Consider the following 25,625-nt stretch of genomic DNA (forward strand, 5'->3'; position numbering starts at 1 on the left):
GATGTATAATACAAACTGGAAACCGGTGGGTGGGGGTTGTCAAACTTGGGTTACGGTACTTCATGACTATGCCTTGCCCAGTTTCCCGGCCCGCTTCAACTCAGTTCCTGTAACTTTAGCTAGCGACGCATCCAGGTTCAAGGAGCTGGGATGGCGGAGAAGAGCCCTGACTGCAGCGGCTCAGTTGACCAGTGTTCCGCCCTTTCTCCGGAACAGAGAATGCAGTCACCTGGGATCGGGGCATCCAAATGGGTCCGTCTGAATGTCGGTGGGACATACTTTCTCACAACGAGACAAACGTTATGCCGAGACTCAAAATCCTTCCTGTACCGTCTGTGCCAGGCCGAACCCGACCTCGACTCTGACAAGGTACGGATATCTTTCTAGCTAGCTAACGTTACTAGCTAGTTGGCTAATGTTAACTAGCTAACCGTTGTCTGTTTTACACATCATGTGAATGTTCTAACGTTAACTTACGTTACCTAGCTAGCATATCCAGACCGATTTACCAACTAGTTAGCTAACTATTTTCGTTGTTTAGCCAGGAAGTAAGCCAAGCGGATAGCTAATTTAGATGGTCAACGTTAACTCCCAAAGAACTTGACTAACTAGCTAAATAACGTTAGTTTGTTTTCCTGTTTTTAATCTGGATAACCCTCCTGACTACAGATCTACAGTAGCTAACTAACAAATATTAATTTGGAATACAGCACGTTTCTACTCGTACTAAGATAACATTCGTGTATATAGTACAGTACTAGTATCTGTCAGCTCGCTAACAGGCAAGTTAGTTATCCAGCCAACCACAAACTGTTACTGTAGCCATCTAGCTGGTGAATATCAGAATAACACCTACACGCAAATGGACCATAGAATACATTGTTGACAAAACCAATGAATTGTGTGTATACATTTTTTGTGTGTCAATAATTGGGCTTATAATTTACAATTGCGCAAATGAGCCCCCCCCCCCCCCCCCCCCCTGGAAAAGGAGCGTTGCCCCTGTAAGAGAAAGTATGATCATCCACATGTTGAAAGTGTTTACCATCCTGATTTCCAACCCTCAAAGGTCACCATGCATCATTTAACAGGAGGATGACATTTAAAAGCTGGCAAAAGACCTTACAAGACAAGTTGGCTCGGTCATACAGGTGCATTTGCAATGAGTCTTGGGCTCTGAAAGATTCACAGTATCCAAGCAGACTAGTTTCATCCCATAGTTATCTAGGATATTTACGAAACTATGCTGATTAGCATTCCTCATTTGAATTTGAGGTGAAAGTCTCCAATATCTGTAATCTTCATGTGTCCAATGTAATGTGGTAAGGAGATGTATCTCTGCCCTCTGTATTGATTCTTGCTAATGATGGCGTGTGTGTGTGTGAAGCCTGGAGCAAGGCCGCTGTGGTGATTCTTCAGGGATAATGAGACCTGCTAAATGTCAGTTACCCCATGTTGGCGCTGCTCCAAGCTCTGAACACAGAGCTGTTGTATCCTTGGACTGGCTATGGTCTTATTATGCGATTGCACAGTTCTGTTTCGATGTTTGTCACTGTACAAAAATCGTCAATGGTATCTCCCCAGATTTTGTTATTGATAATCTGCTTTTCTCATTGTTATCGACTTCTCTTTCTTCAGGATGAAACGGGTGCCTATTTGATAGACCGGGACCCAACGTACTTTGGTCCAGTGCTCAACTACCTGAGGCATGGAAAACTGGTGCTCAATAGAGGCCTTGCCGAGGAAGGTATGATGATAATGTCTTGGGGATATTCTAGGATATGCTGAGGCATGTCTGAAGAGTTGTGCCATTCTGTCATCTTTGTTGCCGTTTCTTTTTCGCTCCAACACGTTACACGCTAACAATCACACATGTTACATTTAAAACCACAGCAGTTCTCATTAGCATACACAGTTGTTTTCAATGATTGGGGTTTTAATAACTGGTTAAATACATTCTGTTCCTCTCAAGGTGTACTGGAAGAGGCTGAATTCTACAATATCCCTTCTTTGATCAGGCTAATTAAAGACAAAATCAGGGAGAGGGCCTGCAAAACAGTTCAGGTGTGTGGGCTTGACTAAAATTGCCTTTGCTATCTGGGTGATTTCTTTCTTCCCTGAGACTGTCCTGTTGTAATCGCTAATACAGAGCTCTGGATATTAAAGGGGGCAGTGGGGTGGCCTTGGGGCCTTTAAGGCCCTTTAACTACTGGCCAGAGGCACATCCTTGGCAAGCTCCCTCCCTCCCAAGGATCACCTCTGTTTACATGGTCTATCACTGCAATGACTCTGGGCACAAGCTCCAGTTAAGCTACTGGTATTTCCAGGTCTTGTTGATGTATTGGCATTAGTCCATAGTCTCCTGACCCTTGCCAGGTAGATGAGGTCAGGAATTGGCACATACTGGCTATGCTTTGCTCTGGGGGGGATGGGAGATTCATATGTAGCCTATTGAGAGCACTTGCTGCTCTGTTGCATGCAAATTAACATTGCCTCTTTTTCTCTCTACAGCTCCCTATAAAACATGTCTACAGAGTATTGCAGTGCCAAGAAGAGGAGCTAACACAAATGGTTTCCACCATGTCAGATGGTTGGAAGTTTGAGCAGGTAATTATCTTGAAAGGAAGAGATTGGGGAGTGTTCTGCCTCCTATTTTCAGAAATGTTCCTCTCGGCTGCACTTTGACTTGTGTTGGTTGATTTACTGTCCACGGATGATGCTGAGTTCAGTGTTTAACATAAATACTATAATTGTCTTCATTTGTAGTCCTTGTGAAATACAACCTTGCAGCATAATTTGGTTACATAGCTGTTATTGTGGTACTGTATTTATTTTTGTGAAGGTCTGAATCGTCTGACCATCCGCGAAAGGCGCTATGGTTGTCTGGTTCAAATAGACACTGGTTTCTGTCAGAGGCCAGGTTGCAAGAGTTACATTTTGTCTGATGTTTATGGAACAGCAGATAAAGGGGTTGTTGCTGTTTCTGCTCATTCAAGAGGACACCCTGTACTAGGTGCATTTCTCTAGACTTGCAGGGTGTTATGAGTTCTCTCTGAGGGGAAGACCCTGAGTGGGCTCAGGCTGCTACTCACGTTTCCTTTTTTTGGGAGCCAGCAATGTGACAGAATGTTAGGCATTCTGCTCGTGGCAGCTTTGTGAAAATGGGAACCTACTGTATAGTGTAGTCTGTTTATTTGAATTAGCTACCACTTTAATGACAGATTTCACCCTGTGGTCTAATCCAAGGGATACTAAACATTAATGAGCAATGTAACAGCTCAAAGTGCTCAGGTGTCCGAGATAAGTCAGTGTTTGTTACTTTTGCATAAAAAAAAATAAAAAAAGATCCTAAAGTAGAATAGAAATTGTCTACTGTAATCTGTTACATTGTTTTGACTGTGCCTGGCAAGCTGTTGGACATATTAGATTTCCCATGTGAGCATGCTTTCTGTAGTCCCCTAGAAACATTTCCCTTCTCATTGCCCCCCCCCCCCTTTTTTTTTCCCCTCAGTTGGTCAGTATTGGCTCCTCATATAACTATGGAAACGAAGACCAGGCAGAGTTCCTGTGTGTTGTCTCTAAGGAGCTACATAACCAATCATACGGCACAAGCAGTGAACCAAGTGAAAAGGCCAAGGTGAGTATCCCAGCACTGCAACAAAAATGTATTTCATCATCGTCCTGACCATTGTTACAACCATGTATTGTGAGTTACACCAAGTTTGGTATACATGTTGTCTCACATGGCTTTGTCTAATATAAATGCACGCATAATTTTTTTTATTGGTCATGGATGCTGCAATTCCTTTCTCTGCATGCTGCATTTCCTGCAGAGGACAAGTACAAGGATTGTTAGAAACATTTTGCCAATGAATGTATCTACTTTTGAATGTAAGGGGACAATGGGTGAGATTTTGCTTAGACCCCTGCCATTGTGGCCTTCAACCTTTCTCCAAGAGCCCCTTCATCCCTATGAGCCCATTACCTAGAGAGCATCCCGCGGATCATTATCTAGACGAGGGTAATGCCTCTAATGATTTAAACTACGTTAATATTTAATGACCTCCTGTCACTAGCTTCTGCAGTTCATGGAATTCTCCATAGCCTTAGTCTCCCCGCTTTCCAGTCTCCTGGTAAAAAAAACAAACATTTTAGGCTTCTTCCTGCCTGTTAAATGCTAACTCATAGTACTTTTTGTCAAAGGTTTTCTGGAACATCTGTTGAAATAGGCCTTAACGTCTTATTTTGACTCTTGACAATTTTCTTTTGCAGATTCTTCAAGAACAAGGCTCTCGAATGTGAAGAGACTGTTCAGTCCTTAGGATTGCGTCCTACTATGATGTCCAGATATAAAGACACAAACTACATCACATTCTGAGGAGCGTTATGGCACGCTGAAGAAGCTGGCTAACTGCAGTCTACACATTGTACACACCATTTTTCTTTTCAGACATCAAATCAAAATGTGCAAAACGATAGCATTACTCAGTTTTTGGGCCTACGTAGTAAAACAGGACTGTAGATTTTCACACAGAGAGAAGGGCCTTATCACTTATCATATTGTCCACAGCATTTATACTTGGTCCATCATTTACTCAGGGTCTCTAATAGTGTTTTGGAAGATGCATTAGGTGTGCACTGTCTGGTGGGACATTATTTCAAACATCTGTGTGTACTACATTATGCCAGTCCTTCACATACAAAAATCAAACCTCTGAGAAATTAATTGGAAAGCATGTTTTAAAAGTTAAATATTTAAGACTATTTATATGGAGTTGTATAGATTCATACTGTCTTGTTAGAGGCGAAGACTGTATTGAAAGTTTATTTTTATTTTTTTTACATATCTTTAAACCGATTTATTTATGTCCCTTCCAAATATCCCTTCAACCTGCACATTATCAGTTTTTTTGGAAGGAGGACATTCTTATAACTACTTCTACCAGGGTTCTTGTATGATAATGAGGTTGAAGTGATGTTAGGGAATGCCAGATGTTAAAGGACTAAAACTTGTCTTCCATCCCTGGACTCTGGTGTGTTTTAGTTGGGTTACCTGTTAGGCAGCCACTGTGGAACTGGAACACATTGTTATATTTTAGAGGACATTATACCTAGAGCCACTTGATAGGCACATTTTTTCACATTGACATGTGACTTATCGGCTGGTGTTGTGAAGGGCCTGTTTTCCATTTTACGTGAGAAAGAAAAGCATTTTTGTCTCTTGCATGAATTAGTGCATATCTGCTTGTTTGTGTGTGTGTATACACAATCCTTACGCTTCTGCGGTTTGACTATATTGAGCTTTGACAGGGCTGTATACCAAGCAAAATTACACCAAACTGGCAGTTTTCAATCATAAGCTAAGATGCTTTGGTCATATATTGATGAAAAGATTGGATATTATAATCTGTAGTCATTACCATGGTTCAATTTGTAGATGGTTGAGCTACTTATTGAATACATTAACATTGTCAGTATATGAAAACATTTCTTTTGGGAAAATGTTGCCTTTGTTCAATGACCAAATCAACGTCTGGATTTCAACTTTAATCTGAATTTCTTTTGTCAGGGATAAGGAAATTCGGTAGTCTACATGCATATCTATGAGGAGTTGTACGTAGAGAAAGTATAATAATATTCAGATGTGTTATCAGTGTATGCTTTTTCTTCCTAACACACACACAGGGCTTTAACTAGTGGAATACAAGCTATAATATCTGTAAAGGTCAATTGGACCCCTCCTGTTGCCTGATCAAGGTAAAGTTTACATGTCTAGTGTTTTATAATCCGGATCTTACTTACCTTGCCATTTTGACACAATGCTCTAATTTGGCTGGTTTAAACATCTGTATATTACTGTGTTTACATAGCAACTACCTGGGTATCTGGGATGTCAGCCATTTATCTAGTACGCAGACGGATAGTTTTCCAACATTTCCGTGGACAGTTTTTCTTGGTCACTGAGTTGTCTTGTGGTGATAAGTGCCTCTGATGCTTCACAGTGCATGTGAAATATTGCAGTGATGCCCATAACCACAAGGGCTCACTGTTTGTGTCCACCCTGCAGTGACCGTGAAGACATTCTGAACAGTGTGGGCCATGTGTGTCTAGTGTGGTGTCCTTTGACTGCAGATTCTTAAACACAGAAGGGGGTGTCAGCCATTGCATGCATGGCCTGATTCACCTTCCACCATGCCCTCAGCTCTGTAGGACACCACTTCACTCCACTGTGACACTTCAGCTCCTGTTTGACTGTTATTTTCTATAACGCTTATCAAGACACACATGTGATCCCTCTGAGGCCGCTATGGGTTTCTAAAGGGACATTGTTCCAGTTTCCCGTTAAATGTATTTTAAAAATGAACAGAGGCAGACAATTGTTATTTTCTCCATTTGGTCACTGCTGTTCAAATATATCAGTATCAGATGTTTTATATTTTTTATGCTTACTGTGTATATATAGCATGTTTTGACTGGGGATAATGGAAATGATGGTGATGCTAGATCTGGTGGATTTAATCAATAAATGGTAATGAAGTCAACTCTTGTATTTGAACAAACTTGCAGAGCCATAGAGAAATAACCACATGGCTCTGTCATCAATATGTTAGATGTACTGTATAGAGCAAGGGTGCACTTGAAAGGAAATATGGTAATAACTAAACATCTTTAGACACTGGTAGGCCATCATTGTAAATAAGAATTTGTTCTTAACTGACTTACCTAGTTAGATAAATATCAAATGACAGACTCAAGTTTGGTCCATCACAGAGTTAAATCATATTGAGCTACTGTACAGTATGAAGATGGGCAGAAACTGCTACTCAGAGCCCCAAAGTGGAGGTGTCATAATACCTATAAAACCTAGCGGTTAAACCGATAAATGGTTCCAATTGTTTTTTCCAGTATTCATTTTCCTATAGGAAAATTTAGAATCAAAACAAGGGCTGTGTTTTGAAAAGGCTTACCCTGGTGTGACGTTCTGATAACAATGTAAATCTCTCAGATAAGGTGACTTTCATCAATATATTCAGCATTATTTTCTCTGCTAATTAGCATTAAGTAGACATCATCAAGTAGGCATCATGCAAGACTACAAATCCCAGCAAGCTCCTGCACGTCATCACTGGCTAACAGGTATTGTGTCTATTTAAAACTTGCACAAGACCGTTCACATAATTGTCCATTTAATGAAATGTTGCCAATTTGATCATTACTAGATTTAGCTAACATTAGATAGTTAATCCAGAGATTCTTAACTTTGCTTCGATTCGGCAGTCTCGTCATGGCATTTGCAGTTCTTTATGACAGCCACATTAGTTACCGTTTCATTTTGGGGGGGTAATATATTGATAAAAGTAACCTTGTCCTAGAGAGATTTACACTGTTATCAAAATGGCATGCCAGAGTAAGCCTACATGAAACACAGCCCTTAGTTTAAGTGTTTCTAAAATCCCCTAGGGGATAAATTAATCGTGGAAAAACAATTGTAACCATTTCCCTGTTTGACCACTAGGCTTTATGGGTATTACTCATACTGTGTTGTATTTTTATTTATTTAACCAGGCAAGTCAGTAAAGAACAAATTCTTATTTACAATGACGGCCTAACTCGGACGACGCTTGGCCAATTGTGCGCCACCTTATGGGACTCCCAATCACGGCCAGTTATGATTAAGCCTGGAGTCGAATCAGGGTCTGTAGTGACACCTCTGGCACAGATGCAGTGCCTTATGCCACTCGGGTGGTACTCTATAGAAATCCTCACACTTGTAGGCAATGTCATCGAGTCTAATGGTCCAGACTGTGCATATATGCTGTCAAAGGCACTCCTTCAATATCAACTTGTCAGTTTGTCACCTTCACGAGGTTGGAGTAAAAACATGTTCCACTACTTAAGACATTGGCTCGAATCTAGGTTGTACATTTTCTCGAAATCTGAAGGCACAACTAAGGAAGAATGTTTCATTTTTCTCATTGACTTCTCAAACCCCAAACTCCGGCCTGGTCTGCTTGGTCTGTTTTGTAATCCTTCCCGGAAGTCTCGCGACGTTGCGCCTCTGGGTTTAGAAACTTTATGGCACAACATTGTTGAACGTTCAGATAGAAACACATCGAGGAACTTTGGTCAATCAATCTAACACTAAAGTTTCAGTAGCCTACGATGCACCAAAGATGTTCTAGTTCCGTTCTGGTTTCACCCTCCTAAACACGACCCAGGTTTTGTGAACAAACCTCGTTTGTATGTGTTAGAAACGAAGTAGTGTGATTATTGTCATCATAATGTTTAGCAGCTACTACAACGCGTATTAATGCATCACTATCTATTTCCACACAGAATGCAATATTTAAGTAGGAAAATACTCTCGAGTGATTCCCAAAAATATTGTCATAAACTAAGATTTTGCACAGTCCTAGCCAGAAGATTCCAACCCTACTATTACATTTTTTTTTTACAGTGAGCTGCACTGGGGATGGAAAGCTATCATGGTTAAAATAAGACAACTGAGCCAGAGTAAGATATGGGTCAGAAAACGTATGTCAATGCAGGCATGGGGTATGGAGAGAAATGGTAATGGTGTCTTTTTGTAGGCATGAACTCCGCCGTGGTCCGTTGGACAAAGCCTATAAGGAATATAAATGACGTTTTTGTGGGGGTTTTGGATGAACGGCAAAAATAAGGTCTGTCGTAGATCTTATATATTTTGTTCTATGAGATAAGCTAATGTCACATTTTGTAAATGTTTAAGAATTTATGTTTTAAAAAAGCACAAAGGCTTCATAATTCATAAAAGTCATGTTAACGGACTGCTATTATTGTATAGAACCAAATGTATCAGATCTCCTAAGCCAGTGTTCACCTCAGACCTTATTTTCTGCATTTATTCAAAGACCCTAAACTTTCTCTACTAATTTTTGAGTGGCGTAGTGGTCTAAGACATTGCATCTCAGTGCAAGAGGCGTCACTGCAGTACCTGGTTCGAATCCAGGCTGCATCACATCCAGCCGTGATTGGGAGTCCAATAAGGCAGTGCACAATTGGCCCAGCGTCATCTGGGTTTGGTCAGGGTAGACCGTCATTGTATCTAATTTCTGGGTTTTAGGACTACAAGCTGGTGAGCTCTACTAGCACTGAACTCCAAATGTTACTTTTATCCAAACTGGACAATTGGCCTAGTGTCGTCTGGGTTAGGGAGGGGTTGGCTGGTAGGGATATCCTCTCATCGCGCACCAGCGACTCCTGTGGCGGGCCAGGCGCAGTGCGCGCCAACCAAGGTTGCCAGGTGCATGGTGTTTCCTCTGACACATTCGGGTTGGATGCGCGCTGTGTTAAGAAGCAGTGCGGCTTGGTTGGGTTGTGTATCGGAGGACGCATGACTTTCAACCTTTGAGTTATAGCGATGAGACAAGATAGTAGCTACTAAACAATTGGATACCACGAAACTGGGTTAAATTCAAAAAAATATTTACTGTTGATTTTCTTTCAAAAAAAGCTGTCCTTTTTCGAACTCATGCTAACTAGAAGTAGTTACAGCAGCCATTATGGAATGGCACGTCGTGTTGAACAACAAAATAATTGATTACACAGTCATCCCAAAATGGGGGACAAAAAAAAGGCAGTTTTTCAACAGCAAAAAAAAAACAGTATTTCCATCTTCTCGATGAGAGAAGATGTTATTATTCTCGATGAGAAGATGGAAATACTGTTTTTTTTTGCTGCTGCTGAAAGAAAATCAACAGTATATATTTTTTTGAATTTAACCCAGTTTCGTGGTATCCAATTGTTTAGTAGCTACTATCTTGTCTCATCGCTATAACTCCCGTACGGGCTCGGGAGAGACAAAGGTTGAAAGTCATGCGTCCTCCGATACACAACCCAACCAAGCCGCACTGCTTCTTAACACAGCGCGCATCCAACCCGAATGTGTCAGAGGAAACACCATGCACCTGGCAACCTTAGTTGGCGCGCACTGCGCCTGGCCCGCCACAGGAGTCGCTGGTGCGCGATGAGAGGATATCCCTACCAGCCAACCCCTCCCTAACCCAGACGACGCTAGGCCAATTGTGCTTCGACCCATGGACCTCCCTGTCGTGGCCGGTTACGACAGAGCCTGGGCGCGAACCCAGAGTCTCTGGTGGCACAGCTGGCGCTGCAGTACAGCGCCCTTAACCACCCGGGAGGCCAAAAACCAACAGTATTTTAATCTTCTGGTTGAATCAGTTTGGATGAAGGTCAGATCTTGGAATACAGTAACATATCCCATCCCTGTATTAAGGTATGTTTTCTGACCCATATCTTGCGCCAACTCTGCATTGTCTTAAATTAACTATGACGGCGTTCCGAACCCAGTGCAGCTCAGTGTAAACAAGCATAATGGTAGGGTCAAAATCTTTTGGATACACTCAGTCCCTAACTTTGGGTGTACTGTCTCTTTAAATGCATAGCTGTCCAATGCTTTGCCTGAAAGTCATGATTAAAATCTCTAAATTATCATATAATTTGTGCCAACACCGTACCTTAATTTTCTGCTAAATATAATATATTCATCGTATAAGTTGTGTCACCACATAGTTCACAGAATATTCAATGTTTCATGTTTTTGTCTTGTTTTTTCTTGTTAAATAGCTGACTCAAAATAATTTGGGATGGTAGCAAATTTGATTACAACCACTCTTAATAAGCAACACCTTGTAGAGAACTAATTGTCATATTAAGTCTTTGGCGCTAATTGTTTTCAGGCACTAGCAAGTAATCAGGTCCTATTTAGCCTAGGCTAAATTTCACTTTTTTTTTTTCAGGAGGGAAACTTCACTAGCCTAGCTAGATTTGTCTCGAGTTAGATTTTAAAAATTGGGCTACCCGAGTGTTCTTTTAAAAATATAGTGATTTTTATCACACTGAAGGTAAGTCTTTGTCGCCTACTGAGAAAGTTTTGTTTTTTTATCCGTAGTCGGTGTAAGTTTTTTTTTTTTTAAAGTTTTTTTTGGTTTGGGGTTTATGAAGCTAACGCCAGAAGGCTTGCTACTATTAGCTAGGCTAAAGTAGTTGGCTAGCTAACTACGCTATTCAGACGGAAGACTGAAACACCTGTATTTACGTCAATCTTAAACGTCACATGTTTTATCTCGGCTGGATATGTGTATTTAAATTGGTAAGGCATCCTAAACTGGACTTCCATGTAGCTAACCTAGCCTCGAAATGTGACTACTGCGCACTCTGTTGCACACTTGTTTAGCGGCTTTTTGTGCCAGCATTGCGCAGAGTTGCATATTCGCGTTGGACAACAGAAAGACTGCAATTGTAACTACTGCTGTACAAGTTATCAATCAATACATACTTTATGGGGCATGTGTGTGTCAACAAAAGCTGCTATAGCGAACATGCTAGTTTGCTACATTTGCAACCAGCGTTACCGGTTCCTTTGTACCATTCCGCTGAGTGATAACCTAAACATCCAACAGATATCTCGTTTGTGGGAATTGAATTCCTAAACCTCGAGGCCAAAGTTTCTCCTGTCATTATATTTTAGGTCTCGCAATCTTGTCAGCATATTGATAGTGGCACATTAAAAAAATGTGTCGCGTTAGTCTGGTATGAAGCTTCAATACTATAGCCACAGATGGAACAACGAGACGGATATTACACTGGATTTGTAAATATGAAGCGTCGCTTGGCGTTTAATCTCTCAACCAAATATGGTAGTGAGAGGAAGCCCACTGGCACGCAGTGGGAGAAGATGGAACGAAATCGATTTTGGACTATATTCTGCACATTTTCTCATCGATGAAACATTTGTTCTCAAGCCTTTTCCCAAAACTAGTCTGTTTTGAACAGTGGACTAAGATCAGTAGACTTTAGCCTTTGCCAAAGTTTATAAAATCGAAGTGTTTAGGAGTGCAATGTCGAATTCAGTTAGTGCACACACGCATTTGAGTAGGCGTTCCCTAACGGAAGGATTCAGATGTATGCTAGAACTGGCCAATAGGATCTCGCTAGCTTGGCTCTGCCCACCTTGCTTGTTCTGCCCACTATGACTCATCTGTTCCCATTGGAATTGACAGTGGTCCATCTTGGTTTAGTTAAAATATTTGCAATAGCTTTTCTACACCAGGGCCCCCAGCTACCTACAATAACTAGGCTCCCCAGATAATGTAAAGTAAAATATTTTCACCAGATTATTCAGTTTGTTTTGGTCTTTAGTTTGTTTTATGCAGTCAATGCTTACATTACACTAAGAGGGGAAAAAAAGGCTCCAAGGTATCTTTGGCTCTCCCCATAGGGGAACCCTTTGGGGTTCCAGGCTATTCCTGGATCCAAAATGGTTTCTGCATAGGGTTTTCCTATGGGGACATTTGAAGAACTTGGAGCCTACCTGAATGGAAGTCAGTTGTACCTTTTACTACACACACAAAACAAGCAAACAAGCTGCATTACAATAATGTTGAAAACAATATGAAAGACTGAGTTCATATTGAACACATTTAGGCTAGGTGTTTGGTTGTGCCTCTTGGAACCTGTGGATGTGACCTAGTTGAAGTGGTTGCAGCATTGTGAACTTTCTGAGCACCACATTTGGCTGTGCTGTTATCCAGAGACTAGTAACATGAATTGATCAAATGCCAGAGAAATGAAAACCACCTGAACTGATCTGATGCTGAACTTGTGCATCACATCTGCATTGTTTATTTCAATAGAGCTATACACCACTGTTGATCTCTTGTTTTTGATTTAGGGAGTCCTCACGTCATGTCTGGTATAGCCTTAAGTCGTCTTGCACAAGAAAGGAAGGCTTGGAGGAAAGACCATCCTTTTGTGAGTATCAAGGGACTTGGGTGGAAGCCATTTTCATGTCAACAGTGCCTTTTTCGTATAAGCCTAGCTGGTTCTTTAAGGGCATGTGTCATTTTGGAAGACCTGCTTGTGGAAATGTTTCTGGATCGTCTATTCCTCATAACATTTTACACTATGCCAAGCACAGCTGTACTGCCCTGGCCTGGTTGAATAAACTTTATTGATCCCAAGTGGGAAATTGGATTTGTCACCAGCATTACTCTTACAGGGGGACAATATAAACACAGGCATAGGCCTACATCTGAACAGGTACTGCATAACTGATGGCTGTTAGAACTAATACAATAGCCTACATTACAGGTGACTGAGCCGTTAACAGGGCAGCGCTGCCAACTAAACACATTTAGTTACGCAGCCATAGAGGGTCGGGGGCTCAGGATTGATTCTGGGCAGGGCTGTAGTTGGCAATTTCATGGAGTTTAACATGTTTAACATTTAACATGTTGAACAATATCTCTTCCCTCTCCCTAGGGGTTTGTTGCTGTGCCAACAAAAAACCCAGATGGAACAATGAACTTGATGAATTGGGAGTGTGCCATCCCTGGAAAGAAGGGGGTAAGAGTCTCTCATGAGTGAGAGCAGAACATTCTCTGTATGTTTTGTAGGTACTAGAAGTCGACCGATTATGATTTTTCAACGCCGATACCGATTATTGGAGGACCAAAAAAAGCCGATGCCGAATTGTTTTTATTTTTTATTTGTAATGACAATTACAACAATACTGAATGAACACTTATTTGAACGTAATATAATACATCAATAAAATCAATTTGGCCTCAAATAATGGTTTAAAAAATGCAAAAACAAAGTGTTGGAGAAAAAAGTAAAAGTGCAATGTGCCATGTAAACCTAACGTTTAAGTTCCTTGCTCAGAACATGAGAACATATGAAAGCTGGTGGTTCCTTTTAACATGAGTCTTCAATACTTCCAGGTAAGATGTTTTAGGTTGTAGTTATTATAGGAATTATAGGACTATTTCTCTCAATACCATTTGTATTTATTTCATTAACGTTTGACTATTGGATGTTCTTATAGGCACTTTAGTATTGCCAGTGTAACAGTATAGCTTCCGTCCCTCTCCTCGCTCCTACCTGGGCTCGAACCAGGAACACATTAACAGCCACCCTCGACGCAGCGTTACCCATGCAGAGCAAGGGGAACAACCACTCCAAGTCCCAGAGCGAGTGACGTTTGAAACGCTATTAGCGCGCACCCCGCTAATTAGCTAGCATTTCACATCGGTTACACCAGCCTAATCTCAGAGTTGATAGGCTTGAAGTCATAAACAGCGCAATGCTTGAAGCTAATGCTAAGAACTGCTGGCAAAACGCACAAAAGTGCTGTTTGAATGAATGCTTACAAGCCTGCTGCTGCCTACCATCGCTCAGTCAGACTGCTCTATCAAATCATAGACCTAGTTATATCAAAATAACACACAGAAATACAAGCCATAGGTCATTAATTTGGTCGAATCCGGAAACTCTCGAAAGCAAATTAGGCTGCCCAAACTGTTGCATATACACTGACTCTGCGTGCAATGAATGCAAGAGAAGTGACACAATTTCACCTGGTTAATACTGCTGGCTAACCTGGATTTCTTTAAGCTAAATATGAAGGTTTCAAAATATATACTTCTGTGTATTGATTTTTAGAAAGGCATTGATGTTTATGGTTAGGTACACATTGGAGCAACGACAGTCTTTCTCACGAATACACACCGCATCGATTATATGCAACGCAGGACACTCGATAAACTAGTAATATCATCAACCATGTGTAGTTAACTAGTGATTATGATTGATTGTTTTTATAGAAGTTTAATGCTAGCTAGCAACTTACCTTGGCTTACTGCATTCGCGTAACAGGCAGGCTCCTTGTGGAGTGCAATGTAATTAGGTGGTTAGAGCGTTGGACTAGTTAACTGAGAGGTTGCAAGATTGAATCCCCGAGCTGACAAGGTAAAAATCTGTCGTTCTGCCAATGAACAAGGCAGTTAACCCACCGTTCCTAGGCCGTCATTGAAAATAAGAATGTGTTCTTCACTGACTTGCCTAGTTAAATAAAGGTGTAAAAGGAAAAAAACGGCCAAATCGGTGTCCAAAAATACAGTTTTCCGATTGTTATGAAAAATTAATCGGCCCAAATTTATCGGCCATTCCGATTAATCGGTCGACCTCTAGTAGGTATCACTATGTTCAGACTGGAGGAAGCAATCACTCCTTTGCAGCCTAATAAGTTGGCACTGTATGGACAGCAGATTTTGTTTTAATACAACTAAGCAGGGTATTAATTGGTTGTAGGAAGTATTAAAAACACTGAGGTGCTGGTACTAACATCTGTATAGCTGCTGGATGACCAATGTTAATTGATTACCACAGTTGTGCGACATTCTCATTGCTTCACTATGAATAACTCCAGTTACTGAAGGAGTGTTGACCAAATTGCTATATTTCTCTCCACAGACCCCATGGGAGGGGGGCTTGTTTAAACTCCGAATGCTCTTCAAGGATGACTATCCTTCTTCACCTCCCAAGTGTATGTTTTCTCTTTTTAAAAGTCCAATGAAGCTGTTATCTGTATAATTTCTGGGTAACAGTTAAGTACCTTACTGTGGGTGAATGATGCGTCTTGCTGTAGAGATCCAGCATTTACAATATTACACTGATTAGCCAGATGGTGGCCCTGTAACAAGAAAATGCAAATTTTCAAAGGTCATGCTCCTCACCCCGTTTGACAAAGTCATGAAATTTGCCACATGGGTCCCTCATAAGGAACTAATTTGCCTCTGGGACCCATAAGGTCTGCCATTGAGAAATTTGTGATACACCTAAGGTGCTACTCTTATGGCACCGAATGACTGATCTACATGAAACTTGATATGGCATCTATGGCCAAAGGTCTCAACGCAATATTTTTCATACTAGTACCTAAAACATGGCCACTATTGATGGCTCCTGAGTGGCGCATCGATCTAAGGCACTGCATCTCAGTGCAAGAGTCGTCACAAACAGTCCCTGGTTTGAATCCAGGCTGTATCACATCTGGCCGGGATTGGAGTCCCATAGGGCGCTGCACAATTGGCACAGCGTTGGCTGGGGTAGGCGGTCATCGTAAATAATTTCTCTTAACCGACTTGCCTAGTTAAATAAAATAAAAATGACCAATGTTTACATGGATGTGGTCTGGCACATATGTCGGTCAAGTCAAGCAGGTTCATAGTGTAACAAAATTTGGTAAGCATGTTGCAAACACTCAATACTTAACATATGCAAGCGCATTCATATTGACCACATGGTGGCTATATAACGCGCACATGTTTTTATTGCTGTCTGACTCAGTGATGAAATTTGGCACACATGCTCAGGGAAATGAGTCTAGCTAACCCACGCAATATCTGACACCACGGGCCCACGCCATATCTGACACCACGGGACCCATTTGACACAACTTGGAGTGATGCGTCTTAATAAATGGACCTGTCAATTACAAAATTAGTGATTGCCCCAAGGGGGTGCTGCATTAGTGGGTGATGACATGTTTACTCTTGCCTTGTTGGCCATTTTAATTGAAAACAAACAAAAATAGTTTCTATGAAGAGCAATTTCTCAAGATAATTTTGCTAGGACTGGTGGTGTGAGTGGTTAGGGGGAAAACAGAACCAGCTGTTTGAACTCCTTATTGGTCTATTAACACATTTGTCCAGGCAGGATGAAACTACATCCCACTAAAACAGGCTGAAATTTCAGTCTCTTTTCAACCGCTCATATACTAAAAGGGCATTATCATAATGTTCAGTATTATTCCAACCTCTGGATAGAGGGAGATATCTATTGATAATCAGTGTTTAATGAACTGCAAATAAGTGCCATCTGGAATTTTCTCCATATTGTGCGAATAACTATATTTTCTCCGCAGGCAAATTTGAGCCCCCTTTGTTCCATCCAAATGTATATCCCTCTGGTACAGTCTGTCTATCGATTTTAGAGGAGGACAAAGACTGGAGGCCAGCCATCACTATCAAACAAGTAAGAGCTTTCATCCAAGACCCCTTCTCTGGTTTTAGCTTTTTCTTTGCCTATAACCCTAGAATAGTAATATACACTCCCCTCTATGTATTTGGACAGTGAAGTTAATATAAAAAAATTTGCCTGTATACTCCAGTATTTTGGATTTGGATCAAATGTTTCATATGATGCGACGGTACAGAATGTCACATTTTATGTGAGTATTTTCATACAGATCTGTTTTAAACATTTAGAAATGAAAGCACTATCTAGTCCCCCCTTTTCCAAAAATAGAGAAAGATACAGAAATTTGAGTAGTATTAATAAATGCACAGTGAGTAACGTTAACTTGGCTATATACATTGGGTACCAGTAGAGCCGATGTGCAAGGATACGAGGTAATTGCCGTAGATAGTGCATTCACCTGGACTTTGTCCATTTTGTTACGTTACAGCCTTATTCTAAAAATGATTTTTTTAAATCAGTAATTTAAACACAATACCACAATGACGGAACACAACAGGTTTTTAGAAATGTTTGCAAATTTGTACAAAAACTACCTTATTTACTTAAATATTCAGACCCTTTGCTATGAGACTTGAAGTTGGTCTCCGGTGCATCCTGTTTCCTTGAGCTGTTTCCACAACATAGAGTCCACCTGTAATAAATGCAATTGATTGAACATGATTTGGAAAGGCACAACTGTCTAAGGTCCCATGGTTGACAGTGCATGTCAGCAAAAATCAATCCATGAGGTCGTAGGAATTTACCTTAGAGCGCCGAGACAAGATTCTGGCACAGTTCTAGGGAAGGGTACCAAAAAATGTGTTGCATTGAAGGTTCCCAAGAACAGTGGCCTATTTAATTTCTGCAGCACTCTACCAATCAGGCCTTTATGGTATAGTGGCCAGACGGAAGCCACTCGGTAAAAGGCACATGGCAGCCCGCTTGGAGTTTGCCAAAAGGCATCTAAAAAGACTCAGACCATGAGAAATAAGATTATCTGATGAAACCTGCCACCATCCCTACAGTGAAGCATTGTGGTGGTGGCAGCATCATGCTGTGGGGATGTTTTTCAGCGACAGGGTCTGGGAGACTAGTTAGGATCGCGGCAAAGATAAACAGCAAAAGTAGAGATCCTTGATGAAAACCTGCGCCAGAGTGCTCAGGACCTCAGACTGGGGCGAAGGTTCATTTTCCAACAGGACAATGATCCTAAGCACGCAGCCAAGACGAGGCATGGGTGGCTTCGGTACAAGTATCTGAATGTCTTTGAGTGGCCCAGCCAGAGCCTGGACTTGAACCCGATCGAACATCTCTGGAGAGATGTGAAAATGGCCGTGCAGCGACACTCCCCATCCATCCTGACAGAGCATGAGGATCTGCAGAGAAGAATGAGAGAAACTCCCCAAATACAGGTGTGCCAAGCGTCATACCCAAGAAGACTCGAGGCTGTAATCACTGCCAAAGATGCTTCAACAGTTCCATAGCTTAAAATACATTTGCAAAATTTCTAAACCTGTTTTTGCTTTGTCATTAAACGGTATTGTGGGGGGGTATTTGATGCATTTTAGCTTTAAGGCTGTAAGATGACCAGGAACTTGACGCTCTCAACCCGCTCCACTACAGACCCGTCGACGTGAATGGGGGAGTGCTAGGCCCTCATTTCCTGTAGTCCACGATAAGCTCCTTTGTCTTGTTAAGGGGGAGGTTGTTGTCCTGGCACCACTGCCAGGTCTCTGAACTCCTTTCGGCCTGATCACAGACAACAATTTGCCATTTGTCAGCAAACCTAATGATGGATTAGAATTGTGCGCTGAGGGGCCCCTGTTTTGAAGGTCAGCGTGACTGTTTCCTACCCTCACCACTTAGGGGTGGCCTGTAAGGGAGTCCAGGATCCAGTTGCAGAGGGAGGTATTCAGTCCCAGGGAGATCGGTTAAGTGATGCGCTTGGAGGGCACTGGTGCTGTGACACCGCCCCGCCCCAGACCATGACGGACCCTCCCCCTCCAAATCGATCTCGCGCCAGAGTACAGGCCTCGGTGTAACGCTCATTCCTTTGACGATAAACGCGAATCCGACCATCACCCCTGGTGAGACAAAACCGTAACTCGTCAGTGAAGAGCAATTTTTGCCAGGCCTCTCTGGTCCAGCGACGGTGGGTATGTGTCCATAGGTACGTTGTTGCAGGTGATGTCTGGTGAGGACCTGCCTTACAACAGGCCTACAAGCCCTTAGTCCATCCTCTCCCAGCCTATTGCAGACAGTCTGAGCACTGATGGAAGGATTGTGCATTCCTTGTGTAACTCTGGCAGTTGTTGTTGCCATCCTGTAAATGTCCCGCAGGTGTGATGTACCAATCCTGTGCAGGTGTAACATGTGGTCTGCCACTCCGAGGACAATCAGCTGGCCGTCCTGACTTGCGTAGTGCTAATGTGTTAGCAGGCTGTTAGTGATAACAATAGCGGGCTAGTTGGCTTGCAAACTTGCAAGCTAATTTGTAGCAATACATTCAAAGTGTTTGCTTGTTAGTTGGCAGAAAATGTAATTGAAACCAGTAGTCATGAGTGTAATCAATTGTGGCTTTGTAATGCATTTAGAATTCCGATCAGTTTTATGTAGTAACAATACAGAAGTGAGGGAATTTGGATGCATATTCTAATACAAATCCATAGGTTACATGTAGTTACGTTTATGCTACCTACCCATTTAACCTGGTCTGGGTTTCGACTCTATGAAAATGCCCTTTGTTACAAATTGAACTAGAACAATGCACATCCACTGATGACAAACTTCTGGTAGCAGGCAGTATAGAAAATGAACACTGGTCTCAAGCTGACGTGCTAGTGAGTAGCCAGCTGATCTTTATTTAAAGTCTAGCCAACTTGTAACTATTTGGTTGCTAACAAGGCAGAACAGTTGCATTTTTATGTATACAACTGTCTCCCAACTGTTTGAACAGGCTGTTTAGATGTTGAAATCAAGTGGCCTACCTGGATGAGATGCTTATTTCTCATAGATGTATTTTTAATGTTCATTGCACATTTATAAAAGACAAGACAGCTAGCACAAGTCTGGCTAAAGTGCTGCTAGCGGTATGTGATGCTGTATGCGACAAACTGATTATTTAATTTTCCACAATCCTATTTGTTGATACTCCTGCTCTGTTCTACATTTTGGGAGTTGAGACACAAGGGTATGGTTACAAAGGATAAGTTCTCTATTACAGTAAAATGGTTGATGTATTTCGAGTTTCGATGTATTTCAGGGACTACATTATTTTAATGTGTTTTTTGGGACAAAATGCAAATGGTGAGTTCAAACTGCTTGTCAGAGATGAGGACCTTTTCTGTCTTGTGATTGGCGGGGGAGTGGTTTGTTGTCTGCAAGTGGGAAGGGGCACAGAAGGAGCGAATGAGACTAGATAGACCCTAAAGACAAACACTCATCATGTATTCTTGAGATACATTTGGAACATTGTGCTGAAACATACATTTTATGTTGCCCAGCCCTAATGTACATCTTATTAATGAAGCCGGTGACCGATGTGATAAACTACTCAATGTAATCGGATGAATCCCAGCACTTTATCAGTCTGTGCTAGCAAAACAGTCTGGTAGCCTAGCATCTGCTTTATTGAACCACTTCTATATTGGGCATGTCACTGGTACTTCCTGAATATTTGCTTGTAAGCAGGAATCAGGAGGATAAAGTTATGATAAAGATTTGCCAAATGGAGGTCGAGGGAGAGCTTTGTATATGCTTATCCATGTAGAGAGTAAAGTTGAGTTTTTGCCTCAAGTTGCTCAGGTGACATGCTGGTAGAAATTGTCATGGATTTCAGTTTCCCTGCATTAAAATCCCGAGCCACTAGGAGCAATACTTCTGGATGAGCATTTTCTTGATTGCTTATGACCTTATACAGCTCGTTGTGCATCGGTTTGTGGGGGTAAATAGACAGAATAAAAATATAGATGACCACCCTCTTGGTAAATAGTATATGTACTGTGTCAAAGTAGTCAGGTTTAGTATTTGGGCCTATATTCCTTGCACACTGACTACATCAAGCTTGTGACTAACTCGTTGAATGCATTTGCAGTTTTGAGGTTTTGTTTTGACAAATAGGAACTGAATGGTGATTTGATGACTGGAGTAATTTTATCTAGGTTTTTGAACATTTGTAAATTAATCCCGAGAATGCCATGATTTAAGTCATGAATGATTCTAGTCAGGCTTCAACAAAACATGCTACCTTCTCACCATTCCCAATAACAGGAGATTAGCATTTTTCAGAGGTATGATTTTTGTGCCTCTAACCTCACTTACCATAATTCACCAATACATTTTGAAACAGTAAAACGGGTGTAGGAAAATATCCTTGAATGAAAGTTGACATTCTGTACTGTCACCTCATTGGGCTCCTGAGTGGCGCAGCGGTCTAAGGCCCTGCATCTCAGTGCTAGAGATGTCACTACAGACACCCACAACCGGCTGTGATTGGGAGTCCCATAGGGTGGTGCACAATTGTCCCAGCATCGTCTGGGTTTGGCCAGTGTGGGCAGTCATTCTAAATAAGAATTGTTCTTAACGGTCTTGCCTACTTAAATAAATGTCTCTAAGTGATCTCAAATCCAAAATGCTGGGCTATAGAGACAAACATTTTAGCTTTACTGTCCAAATGCATATGGAGTGGCTACATTTAGATGAGATCTTTGCGTCAGTGTGGATGAGAAATGTACCCGTGTACACAGGTGACTTCTGACTGCACTGTAAACTGCTTTGCTGCAGAGGGCAGCATGGCTTCATGGTGGTAACCTATTAGGTGAAATTGATTTGAAGCCATGGAAGGTTGTCAAATTGCCTTTATACTTTGTTTTCATCCACAGATATTGTTAGGAATCCAAGAGCTCCTAAATGAACCAAATATCCAGGATCCTGCACAAGCTGAGGCGTATACAATTTACTGGTGGGTCTGAGCCAGTAGATATTTTAATTAAGTGAAAGGTTTGTCAAATGTCAGTCGGAATAGGATATACACAGCTGCTGGCAATCTTCTCATTAGCTTGTGCCCATCCTGGCCAATAGTTTGTCTAGCTGTTTGCCAACATTGTTGAAAGGCTGTTAGTTGATACTTGATATTTCCAGGAAATATCCCATTCCTCATAACATGCCTCCATCTTTCATTTCAGCCAAAACAGAGTGGAATATGAAAAAAGGGTTCGAGCACAAGCCAAAAAGTTTTCTCCATAAAGCTTCAAGACTACGCAAGATTGAAATTGGTTTGCTGAAGATTTTGTCTCTGCCCCCTTTTTGTCTGCCTCCAACTATGTCCATTGTTCACCTATTTCCTGCTGGACTGTTTTAAAACTGAATGTGTGCCATTTCTCTCCATCACCCACATACTGATGCACCCCTTTGCTTTTTTTGACTCGGAAGTCCTGGATTTGAAGGTGGACTATGCCTCCACCACAAAGGATTTTCCGTACTCCAACTGTGGTATTTCTTTTTCAAGAGCTCATGCTTGTCAGAAAAGACTATGAAATGGGAGTCACTTCTGTTGATTTTTTTTTATTATTAATGTATTCAATGTTAGAATTATTTTGCCTACGTTCTGATAAAGATATAGAAAAACAGGCCTCAATGAACCCATTCAAAGGTAGTTTAGTGTATCTGCATCAGACTCTGTTAAGTTGTTTTGGTCCAAATATTTAGGTTTAAATAAAATGTTTGTACCAAGTAAGTGTTAATACATGTAGATGGACTCCGTTCCATCTTTCCCAATGCATTGTGTTGCCAGTTGAATGCTTGTTACTGTTGAAGGCTGACTTTGGGTAAAAAATAACAGTTTTAGAAGGTGTATCTGATCAAATCACAATCTTTCACGGTCATTTAATGCTTAAACAAATGGTTGACTAAGAGCTATGGCTACAGGAGTGGCATTTATCAATTGCTTCTGTCCAAAAAACAAATTCTGTCAAATGACAATACATACTCGAGTTATTGGCTCGTTGAAGTCGGCAGTTTACATAAACTTAACACGGAGCCTAAACCGGCTGCGCGTGCGCCATCGTGCATTAATTTATTTTGTCCCCCTACATCAAACATGATCACGACACGCAGGTTAAAATATCACAATGACCTCTGAACCAATTACATTAATTTGGGAACCGGTCAAAAAGCATTAAAAAAAAAGGCAATTCAGCTAGTAAACCTGCACTTGCTAGCTAATTTGTCCTATTTAGCTAGCTTGCTGTTGCTAGCTAATTTGTCCTTGGATATAAACATTTTACCAGAAATGCACAAGGTCCTACTGTGACAATTAATCCACACACAAAATGGTCAACTGACTCGTTTCTAGTCATCTCTCCTCCTTCCAGGCTTTTTCATCTTTGAACTTATTATGGTGATTGGCATCTAAACTTTCATAGTATTACTACACTGACCGGCAACACAGTTTGTCTTTCAATCACCCATGTGGGTATAACCAATGAGGAGATGGCATGTGGGTACCTGCTTCATTAAACCAATGAGATGGGACAGGCAGGACTTGCAGCGTGATCTGCGTCGGAAATAGAAAGGAGTCCTATTTAAGCCCTTGGCAACGCAGACGCTCGTTGATGCACGCGAGCAGTGTGGGTGCAATAATTGAATAACATTTTTCTACATTTATTTTGCGAGCAGTGTGGTCAACCTATTAGGTAGGAGTCATTTAAACTAGTTTTTCAACCACTCCACAAATTTCTTAACTATAGTTTTGGCAAGTCGGTTAGGACATCTACTTTGTTCATGACACAAGTCATTTTTCCAACAATTGTTTACAGAGACTATTTCACTTATAATTCACTATCACAATTCCAGAGGGTCAGAAGTTTACATGCACTAAGTTGACTGCCTTTACACAGCTTGGAAAATTCATGAAAATGATGTCATGGCTTTAGAAGCTTCTGATAGGCAAATTGACATCATTTGAGTCAATTGGAGGTGTACCTGTGGATGTATTTCAAGGCCTACCTTTGAACTCAGTGCCTCTTTACTTGACATCATGGGGAAATCAGCGAAGACCGCAGGAAAAAAAATTGTAGACCTCCATAAGTCTGATTCAATCTTGGGAGTAATTTCGAAACGCCTGAAGGTACCACGTTCACCTGTACAAACAATAGTATGCAAGTATAAACACCATGGGACCATGCAGCCATCATACCACTCAGGAAGAAGATGTGTTCTGTCTCCTAGAGATGAATGTACTTTGGTGTGAAAAGTGCAAATCAATCCCAGAACAACAGCAAAGGACCTTGTGAAGATGCTGGAGGAAACAGTACAAAAGTATCTATATCCACAGTAAAACAAGTCCTATATCGACATAACCTGAAAACCCTCTCAGCAAGGAAGAAGTCACTGCTCCAAAACTGCCATAAAAAAGCCAGACTACAGTTTGCAACTGCACGTGGGGACAAAGATCATATTCTTTTGGAGAGATGTCCTCTGGTCCGATGAAACAAAAATAGAACTGTTTGGCAATAATGACTATCATTATGTTTGGAGGACAAAGGGGGAGGCTTGCAAGCCGAAGAACACCATCCCAACCGTGAAGCACAGGGGTGCAGCATCATGTTGTGGGGGTGCTTTGCTGCAGGAGGGACTGGTGCACTTCACCAAATAGATGGCATCATGAGGATAGAAAATTATGTGGATATATTGAAGCAACATCTCAAGACATCAGTCAGGAAGTTAAAGCTTGGTCACAAATGGGTCTTCCAATTGGACATGACCCCAAGCATACTTTCAAAGTTGTGGCAAAATGGCTTAAGAACAACAAAGTCCAGGTATTGGAGTGGCCATCACAAATCCCTCAATCCTATAGAAACGTTGTGGACAGAACTGAAAAAGCCTGTGCGAGCAAGGAGGCCTACAGACCTGACTCCGTTACACCAGCTCTGTCAGGAGGTATGGGACAAAATTCACCCTACTTATTGTGGGAAACTTGTGGAAGGCTACCAGAAACGTTTGCCCAAAGTTAAACAATTTAAAGGCAATGCTACCAAATGCTAATAGAGAGTATGTTAACTTCTGACCCACTGGGAATGTGATGAAAGAAATAAAAGCTGAAATAAATAATTCTCTACTATTATTCTGACATTTCACATTCTTAAAATAAAGTGGTGATCCTAACTGACCTAAAATGCAATTATTACTAGGATCAAATGTCAGGAATTGTGAAAAACTGAGTTTAAATGTATTTGGCTAAGGTGTATGTAAACCTCCGACTTCAACTGTACATCGGTCTCTGCATGCATGAACAGAATGAACCACTAAAAGCACACCCCATTTCTGTTTGAAAATGGAGAATGCGGAGGAGTTGGACAGTTTGTCGTGCCCAAAGTCTACCTTTAATGCTGATTGTGAACAGTAAGGATACTGGATTATATTAGTAATAGGTTTTGGGTGACTGTCAGGACCGTTCAAACGAGACTGTACCTATGAGACAATCTAGTAACCCTACATAAGGGACCCTTTTAAGGGAGGATGTAATGGGTTTATAGATCCTGGCGGCCTGTGATTTGTTGTTTTTGTTTTAGATCCTTCTTTTTTTTTTTTTGCACATAAGAATTAAACACCAACAAATCAGTTCCAAGTGATTTTAATTTGACATCTGTTCCAAAGTATTCCCACTCATAATAGAGATGTGATCATTAGCAAGTTTTGAAATGGTTTGTCTAATATCTTTTGGGGATTCTTGCGGTCTGCAAATATTTGTTATGTTCCGGCCC

The 25,625-nt window shown here is 41.3% G+C and overlaps 2 protein-coding genes across 2 annotated transcripts; both read left to right on the forward strand.

Annotated features, from left to right (window-relative positions):
- The first annotated feature begins 134 nt into the window (after nt 1-134).
- Nucleotides 135-5,020, forward strand: kctd5a (potassium channel tetramerization domain containing 5a). The gene is given in 6 exon segments (NM_001165162.1): nt 135-369; nt 1,639-1,747; nt 1,973-2,064; nt 2,512-2,607; nt 3,512-3,637; nt 4,273-5,020. Coding segments are annotated over 6 exon segments (672 nt in total). The 5' UTR covers nt 135-150; the 3' UTR covers nt 4,303-5,020.
- A 5,465-nt stretch (nt 5,021-10,485) lies between these two features.
- On the forward strand, nt 10,486-25,489 carry ube2ia (ubiquitin-conjugating enzyme E2Ia). The gene is made up of 7 exons (XM_021557840.3): nt 10,486-10,904; nt 12,734-12,813; nt 13,324-13,407; nt 15,316-15,388; nt 16,769-16,878; nt 21,744-21,823; nt 22,047-25,489. Exons 2-7 carry the CDS (start codon nt 12,748-12,750, stop codon nt 22,105-22,107), a joined length of 474 nt encoding a protein of 157 aa, XP_021413515.1. The 5' UTR covers nt 10,486-10,904; nt 12,734-12,747; the 3' UTR covers nt 22,108-25,489.
- The last annotated feature ends 136 nt before the right edge of the window (nt 25,490-25,625 follow it).

This window comes from Oncorhynchus mykiss, chromosome 13, assembly GCF_057628025.1.
Source record: "Oncorhynchus mykiss isolate SJ-2025 chromosome 13, ASM5762802v1, whole genome shotgun sequence".
Lineage (NCBI taxonomy): Eukaryota > Metazoa > Chordata > Actinopteri > Salmoniformes > Salmonidae > Oncorhynchus > Oncorhynchus mykiss.

Bases quoted from the DNA above. Each gene is read 5' to 3' on its own strand.
- ube2ia (XM_021557840.3), top strand. From the start codon at position 12,748: ATGTCTGGTATAGCCTTAAGTCGTCTTGCACAAGAAAGGAAGGCTTGG. The intron at 12,814-13,323 runs GTGAGTATCAAG...CCCTCTCCCTAG, and splicing joins GGAGGAAAGACCATCCTTTT to GGGTTTGTTGCTGTGCCAAC. The intron at 21,824-22,046 runs GTGGGTCTGAGC...CTTTCATTTCAG, and splicing joins GAGGCGTATACAATTTACTG to CCAAAACAGAGTGGAATATG.